This window comes from Neoarius graeffei, chromosome 5, assembly GCF_027579695.1.
Source record: "Neoarius graeffei isolate fNeoGra1 chromosome 5, fNeoGra1.pri, whole genome shotgun sequence".
Classification (NCBI taxonomy): domain Eukaryota; kingdom Metazoa; phylum Chordata; class Actinopteri; order Siluriformes; family Ariidae; genus Neoarius; species Neoarius graeffei.
In genome coordinates, this window is record NC_083573.1 from 47,844,280 (window position 1) to 47,857,648 (window position 13,369).

A 13,369-nucleotide genomic window follows, 5' to 3' on the forward strand; every position below is an offset into this window, starting at 1 on the left:
GGTTAAATCCCGCCCACTTTCAGGTTAGGCCCCGCCCACTCCGAGTACGGATACAGATACTGCTGAACTCGCTCATCCCTATATTATAACATATAATATGCCAAGATATTGCTGAATATTGAACTTGATATCTTGTAATATGATTCTTATTCTGATACTCTTTAGGCGTTATGGGCCTGTCTGGTATAGCGCCACCAACTGGCCAAGGAAAGAATAGGGTTTTGAATATGTGTGTTTTGACACATGATGAATTTTAACATGCTCCTCCTAGATGGTTCATGAGATTCATGTGAAATTTGTTATACGTGATGCCAAGATGTCGCTGATATTAAATTGCGAAGGGATTTTTTATATCTTGTAATATGTTGAAATGGCCTTATGATTTTAATATCTTACCACATTATCAGGAAACGTGTCAGAAAGCCACAGTGCATTGACTGTATGGTCGGACACTTCTTACTTCAATAGATATTATGATTATTATGATAACCTGAAGGCGGCATGGTGGTGTAGTGGTTAGCGCTGTCGCCTCACAGCAAGAAGATCCTGGGTTCGAGCCCCGGGGCCGGCGAGGGCCTTTCTGTGTGGAGTTTGCATGTTGTCCGTGTGGGTTTCCTCCGGGTGCTCCGGTTTCCCCCACAGTCCAAAGACATGCAGGTTAGGTTAACTGGTGACTCTAAATTGACCGTAGGTGTGAATGTGAGTGTGAATGGTTGTCTGTGTCTATGTGTCGGCCCTGTGATGACCTGGCGACTTGTCCAGGGTGTACCCCGCCTTTCTCCCGTAGTCAGCTGGGATAGGCTCCAGCTTGCCTGCGACCCAAGCGGCTAGAGATAATGAATGAATGAATGATAACCTGACGCCCAATGGGCCTGCCTGTTATAGCGCCACCACCTGGCCAAGCAGGAAATGTACCAGAAATTGGCAATGCCTTGATCTGACACTTTACAAAATATTGTGTATTATGATTGTGATGATATTCACATGTGTAATTCAGATGCCTAGCACAGCGCCACCATCTGGCTGAGCAGGAAATGGAGAAAAATTTTCAATTCATTGATGGATTGATCTGAAACTTTACAAAATATTGGATATCATGAGTCTGATGATATAACATACAATTCTGTGCACACTCATACACACAGTCATATGCATATTTATGCATACACACTCACAAGTATGCACTCACATGCATATGCAACATCTATGAGCACACTCTCACACACTTTCTCTCTCTCTCTCCCTCTGACAAACAAACACACACGCACACACAATAATAGCGGAGCTCCATACCTAAGAAAAAATGGTAAACCCATCGAGTCGATTTTTTTGTAGTTTGTCTGTGTACCTGTATCACCAGTCATACACACCGCCTAGTGGTCAGTGTTAGTAATTACCAGTCATACACACCGCCTAGGCACGGTGGTGTAGTGGTTAGCGCTGCCGCCTCACAGCAAGAAGGTCCGGGTTCGAGCCAGTGTTGCCAGATTGGGCGGGTTTAGGTGCTTTTTGGCTGGTTTTGAACATATTTTGGGGTGGAAAACGTTAGCAATATCTGGCAAAACTGGTTCGAGCCCCGTGGCCGGCGAGGGCCTTTCTGTGCAGAGTTTGCATGTTCTCCCCGTGTCCGCGTGGGTTTCCTCCGGGTGCTCCGGTTTCCCCCACAGTCCAAAGACATGCAGGTTAGGTTAACTGGTGACTCTAAATTGACCGTAGGTGTGAATGTGAGTGTGAATGGTTGTCTGTGTCTATGTGTCAGCCCTGTGATGACCTGGCGACTTGTCCAGGGTGTACCCCGCCTTTCGCCCGTAGTCAGCTGGGATAGGCTCCAGCTTGCCTGCGACCCTGTAGAAGGATAAAGCGGCTAGAGATAATGAGATGAGATGACACACCGCCTAGTGGCCAGTGCTAGTAATTACCAGTCATACACACCGCCTAGTGGCCAGTGTTAGTAATTACCAGTCATACACACCGCCTAGTGGCGAGTGCTAGTAATTACCAGTCATACAAACACCGCCTAGTGGCCAGTGCTAGTAATGACCAGTCATACACACCGCCTAGTGGCCAGTGCTAGCCAGTAAAGAAATAAAACAAAAGAGACTGGCTAGGATATAAGAAAATTCTACAGCCCAGAAACAGATGGGAGCTCCGCTTTTAGGCAGTGCCTAAATCTATATATTAGTGACCTGCCATCGTTGTGCATTTTGTTGCAGACATATGAAAACTCTGCATGTACACACACACACACACTGCAGGCACAGGAAAGCTAAAATGACTTAAGATTACAGCGTGAGATGGAGATAAGGAGGAGACACATGTATAGTTTTGTACATATATAAATGTGCATTTTCACACCACAGAAACACACACACACACACACACACACACACACACACACACACACACACACTTAGTCTTTGTCTATTAGGGTGCATCAGTTGCCCCCTAAAAATGAAAAGTTCCTCCGATCATGATGCATTTTTGTTTTTATGTTCCTTTTGGTAAGAAAACACACTGGGTGAAATATTTTGACAAAATTCAAAAGTTTAATGGTGGCATCAGGAGCTCAAAGTTATGGAAAAAGCTGCTATTTTATGACTTTTATGACAAAATTTTGATCACTTTTCATGAAACATTATGGCACCTTATAGAGTATACCAAATATCTTAGATACACATTTTTAGTACATATTCTAAATATATTATCAAGCACAGTTTGAGTTTTAGCTGTTCATTGAATCATTGTTCAACTACTTTTAAACAATACAAATGTATATCACATTAATGCTTCTCAATCCCTTGCAAAGGTTCTTAACATGATCTCTGGATCACAAGAAATCAATAAATGGAGTCCAACATTGTGATTCAAACTTTACGCGCAAACATAAAATAAGCGTTTTTTGGTAAAAAATGAACCTCATGGTGCCACCATTAGACTTTTGAATATGGTCAAACAATTTACAGGATGTCTTTATTGGTGAAAAGGAACACCCAGACAAAAATGCATCAGATTTTATGAAAGTGAGGGCAACTGATGCACCCTAGTGTGTACAGCATATACACTACAGTATAGCATCACAATTAGAATATAATCATTTCAAAATGTCCATTTCATGGCATACTGTTGTACTGACCTCTCATTACACCCATCATCCCAGTTAAGTAAGCCAGTAAAGGACTGTGTAGTTCTGGCTGTCCGCTACATCTGTTCTCTGTATGTGAGCAGTTACTTGTGTTCCACAGAGTTCACACTTGTAGCTACAAGTATAAGGAAGCTTTTCTTCCCAAGTTAAGTGTGTCGTCACTGACATTATATGACAGGGGGAATAAATTCATTCGTTCACAGACTGCAAAGGAAGATAGTAAATGGCATTATTAGACATTTACTCTGTAAAAAAAGAAATCCATACTTCTTTAGTTGAATAAGTCAGTTTAGACCTGTTCATAATCGGAATAGTGCACACTTCTGTGCACTTCAACAACTTCCAATTGAAATTTGGACAATAGTTGGTATTTTTGGGTTGTATGACCACCTCAAATCCATCAGACCTGTAAATGAGCACTTCTATTTTTATAGCTACAGTGGTGCTTGAAAGTTTGTGAACCCTTTAGAATTTTCGATATTTCTGCATAAATATGACCTAAAACATCATCAGATTTTCACACAAGTTGTAAAAGTAGATAAAGAGAACCCAGTTAAACAAATGAGACAAAAATATTATACTTGGTCATTTATTTATTGAGGAAAATGATCCAATATTACATATCTGTGAGTGGCAAAAGTATGTGAACCTTTGCTTTCAGTATCTGGTGTGACCCCCTTGTGCAGCAATAACTGCAACTAAACGTATTCGGTCACTGTTGATCAGTCCTGCACACCGGCTTGGAGGAATTTTAGCCCATTCCTCCGTACAGAACAGCTTCAACTCTGGGATGTTGGTGGGTTTCCTCACATGAACTGCTTGCTTCAGGTCCTTCCACAGCATTTCGATTGGATTAAGGTCAGGACTTTGACTTGGCCATTCCAAAACATTAACTTTATTCTTCTTTAACCATTCTTTGGTAGAACGACTTGTGTGCTTAGGGTTGTTGTCTTGCTGCATGACCCACCTTCTCTTGAGATTCAGTTCATGGACAGATGTCCTGACATTTTCCTTTAGAATTCGCTGGTATAATTCAGAATTCATTGTTCCATCAGTGGTGGCAAGCCGTTCTGGCCCAGATGCAGCAAAACAGGCCCCAACCATGATTCTACCACCACCATGTTTCACAGAAGGGATAAGGTTCTTATGCTGGAATGCAGTGTTTTCCTTTCTCCAAACATAACGCTTCTCATTTAAACCAAAAAGTTTTATTTTGGTCTCATCCATCCACAAAACATTTTTCCAATAGCGTTCTGGCTTGTCCACATGATCTTTAGCAAACTGCAGATGAGCAGCAATGTTCTTGGAGAGCAGTGGCTTTCTCCTTGCAACCCTGTCATGCACACCATTGTTGTTCAGTGTCCTCCTAATGGTGGACTCATGAACATTAGCCAATGTGAGAGAGGCCTTCAGTTGCTTAGAAGTTACCCTGGGGTCCTTTGTGACCTCGTCGACTATTACACGCCTTGCTCTTGGAGTGATCTTTGTTGGTCAACCACTCCTGGGGAGGGTAACAATGGTCTTGAATTTCCTCCATTTGTACACAATCTGTCTAATTGTGGATTGGTGGAGTCCAAACTCTTTAGAGATGGTTTTGTAACCTTTTCCAGCCTGATGAGCATCAACAACGCTTTTTCTGAGGTCCTCAGAAATCTCTTTGTTCATGCCATGATACACTTCCACAAACATGTATTGTGAAGATCAGACTTTGATAGATCCCTGTTCTTTAAATAAAACAGGGTGCCCACTCACACCTGATTGTCATTCCATTAATTGAAATCCACCTGAGACTAATTTCACCTTCAAATTAACTGCTAATCCTAGAGGTTCACATACTTTTACCACCCACAGATATGTAATATTGGATCATTTTCCTCAATAAATAAATGACCAAGTATAATATTTTTGTCTCATTTGTTTAACTGGGTTCTTTTTATCTACTTTTAGGGCTTGTGTGAAAATCTGATGTTTTAGGTCATATTTATGCAGAAATATAGAAAATTCTAAAGGGTTCACAAACTTTCAAGCACCACTGTATGTTTCAGGTGCTTTAGAATAGCCTTTTTGTAGCTTTTTATATGACATTACAGACATTTAGCAGACACTCTTATCCAGAGCGACATAACATATCCAGCATAGCCTCCAGAGGTGGACAGTAACAAAGTACATTTACTTGAGTACTGTACTTAAGTACACTTTGAGTATCTGTACTTGAGTATATATTTTTTTAAACTTCACTACATTTGAAAGGCAAATATCGTACTTTTTACTCCACTACATTTCTATCAAGGTCCTCGTTACTCATTACTATAAAGCAGCTTTGAAAGTAGATGTTTTTTTTTCTCCTTTTCTTTTATAAAACGTGATTGTTTTTTCCCCCCAGGTGACACTGAGACAGTCTATCAGTAATCACTACGGTCATGTCAAGTCCATAGACTGTATAAAATCAAGTTCAGTGATTTCTCAGCAGCATTATTTGAACTCGATCAGTTGATGGCAGAATGGAAGGAGGCGGTTCTTCTGGGGAATGCACACACTCATGGCCATACCAAGAACCCATATTTCAGTTTTCGGAAAGGATTAAAGATTCGGTAAGTTTTAAATGTTTGCTGAAAACGAACCACATCGCGGCCTACAAAAACTCGCCATCCAACCTGCAGAAGCATATTGAGGGATATAAACGTTTTATTCCAAGAGAAAGCTTGCAGTGAAGTTGTCTGTACTTTTAGAGCTAGCGATAACGTTGCAATAGCAATACGGTCTGGTTAGTCAAATGACTTTCTATGGATTTGTCCGCCAAGTTGCCATCGCCTTGTCCACGGCTAACGTTAACACATAGCTAGTTAATTTGGACACTGTTAGTTAGCATGTAAAAACAGTTATGCTAACATGAATAGCGTTAACTTATCTGAACTCCTTTCAGAAATATATTTTAGCATAATTATTTTCTGAGCAAGCTGCATTTACAGCTATTCCACTGTCTTCATGATTAACATACACATAGTACATGCGTGTACACATTGCCACAGCTGTGTCAAAGCACTACCATGCTGCTTTGTTGGGGGTGGGTAAGCGTGTTAAAATTAAAAAAAATAAAAATAAAAAAAAAAGAGAAAAATGACAGTGGCTTTTTTTTTTTGGTCAGTTCAGTTGCTTTTCATTTTGTAACATTCTACCAGGCGTTTATTCTATAGGTTCTACAAACTAGTCAGTAAATCCAGTAGGTTGCTTCAGAGGCATTGTCAGCATTGTGGCAATAATACAACAATGCGTTGACAAAAAAAAAAGTACTTTTAATACTTAAGTATTTTTAAAAGCAAGTACTTCAGTACTTAAGTTAAAGTAAAAATTCGACAGGAGAGCTTTCACTTGTATCGGAGTAACATTTGACCAGTGGGATCTGTACTTTGACTTAAGTAATGAACTTGGGTACTTTGTCCACCTCTGATAGCCTGGGGAGCAGTTGGGGGTTAGCTGCCTTGCTCAAGGGCACTTCAAGCCATTCCTGCTGGTCCAGGGAATTGAACGAGCATACCTTTTGGTCCCAAAGCTGCTTCTCTAACAATTAGGCCATGGCTTCCTCATTTTAAAATGATTTATGTGTGACTGCAAATAATACAAAATAATCCATTAAAAAAAACAGATTCCAGGTTTATTGCATAAAAATACTGTAGTTTGCAAAATAAACAATAATATCCCTCTCACACTTTAACTATTTACAAAAGGCAAAAAGTCCAGACCAGCAGCATCTAATTTCTTTCCTGCTTCAACAATTAAAGACCGAGTGAGACACACGTAAGATTCATACAGTGAGATAAGTGCAGCCTGGCCTCCACAGTACAATCAGTTCAATCTTCTTTACATCTTCTGTTTAAAAAATACAAAATTAACAGAATTATAATTTCTTAGGACAAAAAACACATTAAGTAGCTTGCTCAAGGTCATCATGGTGCTTCAAGACAGTAACAAACAGATCATTTCTGTATCAGTAGTGCACAGCTACTGCTACTGCCAAACCAACTGGAGTTACAAAATTCTTCGTTACTGGCTGGAAATTCAGGGTAGATTTCTAGCCCTTTAACTGTAGAACACTGGTTCTTAACCCATGTTCAACCTCCAGACACTCATCTCGGTTTAGCACATGAAAGAGGACTTGAGGAATCGGCATCTAAAGTGTCTCAGCCTTAATTCATTATCAATGCATTGACTGGATAATCATTTTGCATTTGTCCATGTGTTAAAATGAACTTGCTGACTCCGTTTAAATAGATTTGTTCAGGTGCATGGCATTGGTTCAGCTGTGCCGAGTCTCTCATGGTCAGTGCAATTAGAAGTGTGTCAATCCTCAGCACAATCCTGGGCCACAGCACACAGAACCTGCACTGCAGCGCCCACTGCTTACACTTGGGGAGGTGTGTGGAACTTCCTGGGCTGGTGTGCTGCCCTAATAGGGGGCGCCATGGGACGTCTAGATAAAAGAGAGAAAATGTCAAATCCTTTTTTTTTTTGCTGTATTTTCAACATTCACTGTTCTGATCTATTAACATTTACAAGGCAAATTACCCAGGGTCCACTTTAAACAAATGATCAAATTGCGCTTCTTAACTTGCCTTCATACAGGAATATATTTTTGTAAGCCTCCTGCAACACATAGGTAGGCTGCATTTCAAATGGCTTCCTGTTCACTATATACTCAGTATCACTCGCAATCCACTTTAACAGGAATACCTATACACCTGCACATGGGCGCCGCCAGGGGGGGAAGGGTTAGAACAATTCTAGGGGCCCAGCACTGCCATGGGGCCCTTTAAGGGGCTGATAATATGCTTTTGATGATTTTAATAAGACTTTTGAAATAACAACAATGCAATATTCCATCTGGTAAAATGAGCTAATTGAACAAGGTTGTCTATTTCTTGAGTTCTTCAACATAGTCATTTAACCCTCCCCCTTTTGCGAAATGGTACGGTCCAGTTCTGGTAGAAGCGCGATGCGTTAAATCTGTGCTGATCAGTGCAACGCTACTTGCTGCTGTGTTGCGGTGCAGCAGCCAGCCAGCCAGCAGTGGAGTGCGTACAGTCTATGATCGCTAAATATGAAGCGTGGCTGTCAAAAACGTAAAGAAAGGCAGCTGAAAGCTGAGAGGGACTGGAGAGGCAGGCAACTGGTCACTCAGTTTTTCCCAAAGAAAGGTAGCTATCGCTCACATGTGTGTTCAAAATATTAGCGAATGGTAAATGAACAGTATGAACGTGGTTGGATTAGCCTATCAAGAGAACACTTTTACAGTTTGTACAGTGACATTTTTTCCATTTTAATAACTGAACTGACTTGTGATAAACAAGATGAAATATTACGTTATGCTGGTGCTAATAACTAGTGCTAATAACCAATTTCATAACTAATGGGGTGCCCTAAATATGCACAGATTCAGCCTCAGGGGGACTGCCGCCCTACCAAACCACTGAACCCCCCTTTGGAGAAGGAGGTAAGCAGCAATACAACCCATAAATGCTTTAGGATTGAAGTTTTTAATGAGCGAGCGCCATATACAGTTTGCTAGATTAAAGTGTTGCTAATGTAACAGACGTTGCGTTGTGTTGTTCACCAGTCTTTTTATTCTGAAGAAATGACACACAAATACACTGCTGAGGACGGGCTGCAAACGTCCAGTGGCATTGGCGCTTACATTTCCAAAACGAACTGAAAGAGGCCAGCGCCTCGTTCCCATAACTACCTGCACTCTTAAAGGGCCAGCGCAGAATTTCCCCACCACTACACACAATGGCAAGTGGAAAAAAAAATAAACACGTTACACTAATAACGGACAACAGTCAAGTGTTTGACATGGTTACGTGTGTGGAATGTTCACACGTTCTAAACCATTGGTTTCAACCATTGGTTAATACATAAAATGTAATAAAGTCACAAACTCAAGGTCCATGGGCTATCAAAAGTCAAATAATGACAATAGTGCAATTGTGACGAGGGTGGGCAAAGTTGGGGGGCCCAAAATTCTAATCTTTCATGGGGCCCAACATTTTTGGCGGCGCCCCTGCACCTGCATGTTCATGCAGTTATCTAATCAGCTAATCACGTGGCAGCATAAATTCATGCAGATACAGGTCAAAAGCTTCAGCTAATATTCACATCAACCATCAGAATGGGGAAAAAGCATGGCCTCAGTGACTTTAACCATGGTTGTTGGTGCCAGATGGGCTGGTTTGAGTATTTCAAATATTACTGATCTCCTAGGATTTTCATACATAGCAGTCTCTAGAGTTTACACAGAATGACTTGAAAATTTGATTTACTGTAAACCAAATCATCACTCTTTACAACCATGGTGAGCAAAAAAAAAAAAAAAAAAAGGCATCTCAGACTGCACAACACATCAAAAGTTGAGCTGGATGGACTACAACAAAAAGACCACCACATCAGGTTCCACTACTGGCAGCCAAGAACATGAATCAGAGACTAACACAGGTACAAACTCACCCAAACAGGACAGTAGAAGACTGGAAAAAGACCAGGTGGCTTCCACCCCCAATGTTCAGTTTGCATGAGTCTGTACCCATAATAGCCTCAGATTCATGTTCTTGGCTGACAGGAGCAGAACCCGATGTGGTCTTCTGCTGTTGCAGTCCTTCCACCTCAACATTCATTGTTTCGCACATGCCGAGTTGCTTTTCTGCTCCCCACAGTTGTAAAGAGTGATGAGTTACTATAGACTTCCTGTAAACTTGAACCAATCTGACCATTTTCCTCTGATCTCTCTCATCAACAAGACATTTCCACCCACAGAGCTGTTGCTCACTGGTTGTTGTTTTTTTTTTTTGTCACACCATCACTGTGCATTGAAGATGCACTGAAGAAACTCTAGGAGTTGAATGATGATGATGCTTTAGATCAAAGAGAATGAAAGCATCGACTCAAACGTCTGACAAGAAAACCTGATGATAAAAGGAAGATGATGGCGTCGATGACCGTGTTGTGTGTGAAAATCCCAGGAAATCAGCAGCTTCTGAAATACACAAAACTAGCCCTTCTGGTACCAACAATGCCATGGTTAAAACCGCAGGAGATCACACTTTTCTTCATTCTGATGTGAATATTAACTGAAGTACTTTGCCTGTGTCTGCATAGCATTTTGCATCGCGCTGCTACCACAGGACTACATGCATGTGTTCCTAATAAAGTGAACGGTGTGTGTATTGTGCATCATAAGCACTGTAAAGCCATACTTTTGGTTTTACGTGGGGGCGTCACCTCCCCCCCCCCTTTTCTCTGTAATTTGAACATACTATATCACTGAAAATACGCAAAAATCCCATTATGGCATATTTCGCGGCTGCATCCAGCAGCATTGGGCATTTAACCATGAAAGAAGTACAGAAGGAACAATACAGGATCTTAAATATTTTTCCTTTTCAATACTATAGAGTGGATATAAAAAGTGTACACACCCTGTTAAAATAACCGGAGACCACAATAAATAATTTCTAAACTTTTCCCATCTTTAATGTGACCTATAACCTGTACAATTCAATTGGAAAACAAAAATCTGTTAGGGGGAAAAACAAACAAAAACAATCTGGTTGCGCAAGTGTGCACACCCTTAAACTAATACTTTGTTGAAGCACCTTTTGATTTAATTACAGCATTCAGTCTTTTTGGGTCGGAGTCTATCGACCTGCCACATCTAGACTTGGCAATATTTGCCCACTCTTCCTTGCAAAAGCGCTTCAGATCTGTCAGATTGCGAGGGCATCTCTTATGCACAGCCCTCTTCAGGTCACCCCATAGATTTTCAATTGGATTTAGGTCTGGACTCTGGCTGGACCGTTCCAAAATATTCTTGGGGTCATTGTCATGCTGAAAGATGAAATTCCTCTTCAGCTTTCTAGCAGACACCTGAAGGTTTTGGGCCAAAACTGACTGGTATTTAGAACTGTTCATAATTCGCTCCACCTTGACTAAAGCCCCTGTTCCAGCTGAAGAAAAACAACCCCAAAACATGATGCTGCCACCACCATGCTTCACCGTGGGTATGGGGTTCTTTTGGTGATGCGCAGTGTTGTTTTTGCACCAAACATACCTTTTGGAATTGTGGCCAAAATGTTCAACCTTGGTTTTGTCAAGCCATAACATGTTTTCCCACATGCTTTTGGGAGAGTTGATGTATTTTTTTTTTGTGCAAAATTTAGCCGGGCCTGGATGTTTTTCTTTGTAAGAAAAGGCTTCCGTCTTGCGACCCTACGTCATAGTCCAGACATGTGGAGAATACGGGAGATTATTGTTACATGTAGTCCACAACCAGTACTTGCCAGAAATTCCTGCAGCTCCTTCAGTGTTGCTGTCGGCCTCTCAGCAGCCTCCCGGACCAGTTTTCGTCTTGTCTTTTCATCAATTTTGGACGGACGTCCAGTTTTGGAAATGTCACTGTTGTCACATATTTTCTCCACTTCTTGATGACCGTCTTCACTGTGCTCAATGGTATATCTAATGTCGTGGAAATGTTTTTGTCCCCTTCTCCTGACTGATGCCTTTCAACAATGAGATCCCTTTGACGCTTTGTAAGCTCTCTGTGAACGCTGGCTTTTGCTGGAGGATGGAACTGAGGAAATGTCTGAACTTTATTTGGGGTTAATCAGAGTCAGTTTAATTGATGGCAGGTGTGAACCCCAAAAAGACTGAACGCTGTAATTAAATCAAAAGGTGCTTCAACAAAGTATTAGTTGAAGGGTGTGCACACTTATGCAACCAGATTATTGTACGTTTTTTTGTGTGTTTTTTCCCCCTAACAGATTTGTTTGTTTTTCCAATTGAATTGTACAGGTTATAGGTCATATTAAAAGGTGGGAAAATTATTTATCACGGTCTCAGGTTTTTCTGATGTAAAAAAAAAAAAATTTATCATTTTAACGGGGTGTGTACACTTTTTATATCCACTGTACAAGTTTCCTTTAAAATATTAGAATAAATATGATGAAAATAAAAAAAACTAAAGTGAATCCAATAGTATTAAACTGTATAAATGAAATAGTATTAAAACTGGAAAATGTATTCTTACAGTCCTAACATACACATTAACTCTGAATGCTTTCAATTACACAAGTCATTTTGAATGCTTGGTGGCACTGTTCAACAAAATTGATAACGAGGGGCAAAACATCTTCGTGATTATACCACAAAACCAGTAGCCCTCACATACTACAGCTCAATGAACGGACACAAACTCTACTAGTACGCGCACCTTGCAGGAACAGCAGCAGAAGGGCTGAAGCTGGCAGAAGCAGCTGCAGAAGCTGTGTGGTGTCCTGATGGCTCACAGGGGGGCAGTAGCAGCAGAGGAGCAGGGTAACCAGAGGGGTCTGCAGGTAAAGGTTTCCTGGGAACTGGAGGTCTGGGGGGAATCTGCTTCTGGCTCTGAAAGAGGAGGAGTGAATATAAGAATCCAATATTCTGTTCATGGACGATAAAAAGAAGACTAGCGCAGAGCCTGAGGACCGTCTCTCTGCAGGCCTGCAGCGGATGGTACCTGTCTGTCAGACAGGACAGGGTCGGGGGGGAGAGGCTTGCTTGGTGCAGCCGGTCGCGTCACCTTCAACTGAAGATCCATTGAAAGACGCAGGAGTTTAACAGAGGAAAATAAATAAATAACGGATGAAACAAAATACCTCCACTCACAACCACCACTTTATTCTCATGTCACAACACTTCTCCATCCCAAATCAAAATCACACAGACTCACAGGCCATGCATTAATTTCTGCAGTCCTGGACACCAACGCATTCTCTTGATTAAGTTAAGCATGTAAGCTCCGTTACGTTATTTTTCAACCACATGGCATGTAAAAGGTGACAGAGTAAGATTTAAGGTTTCAACAGGCATTCCAAATAACCTTAATCCCAGATGACGGGTGATAAGTGAAAAGATGATAAAAAGAAACGACACCTTAAGGAAAATCTACTTGTGGTTGCATGGTGTCCTTTTTTTCCCTTTTCCTACTTACTCGGTCTCCCTTCACAGTAAACAAAAACAATTAAAATCATATGGACGACAACCAGCAGCAAATTAATGCTCCCTTAAAGCAGGGTTTCTCACCTTGAGCTCACAATCCAAATAAATAAATAAATCATTGTGTTCAATAAGGTCTTTTAAGAAGACAGTAGAAAGCTGCCTTATGTTGCTGCTGAGAAACCCAGCCTTAAACAATCTGATTCA

The 13,369-nt window shown here is 41.1% G+C and overlaps 1 protein-coding gene across 2 annotated transcripts in view; it reads right to left on the bottom strand.

Moving 5' to 3' along the window:
- Positions 1 to 6,772: 6,772 nt before the first annotated feature.
- The window catches only part of adam15 (ADAM metallopeptidase domain 15), an 82,025-nt gene continuing 75,428 nt past the window's right edge, over positions 6,773 to 13,369 (bottom strand). The window contains exons 23-25 of one of the 2 annotated variants that reach the window (XM_060921856.1): positions 12,684 to 12,752; positions 12,399 to 12,571; positions 6,773 to 7,610 (exon numbers count right to left, since the gene is read on the bottom strand). In XM_060921856.1, coding sequence (XP_060777839.1) covers positions 7,541 to 7,610; positions 12,399 to 12,571; positions 12,684 to 12,752 — 312 coding nt within the window. In that variant the 3' untranslated portion in view covers positions 6,773 to 7,540. The remainder of the gene's footprint in view (positions 7,611 to 12,398; positions 12,572 to 12,683; positions 12,753 to 13,369) is intronic. The other variant, XM_060921857.1, reaches the window with a different exon arrangement.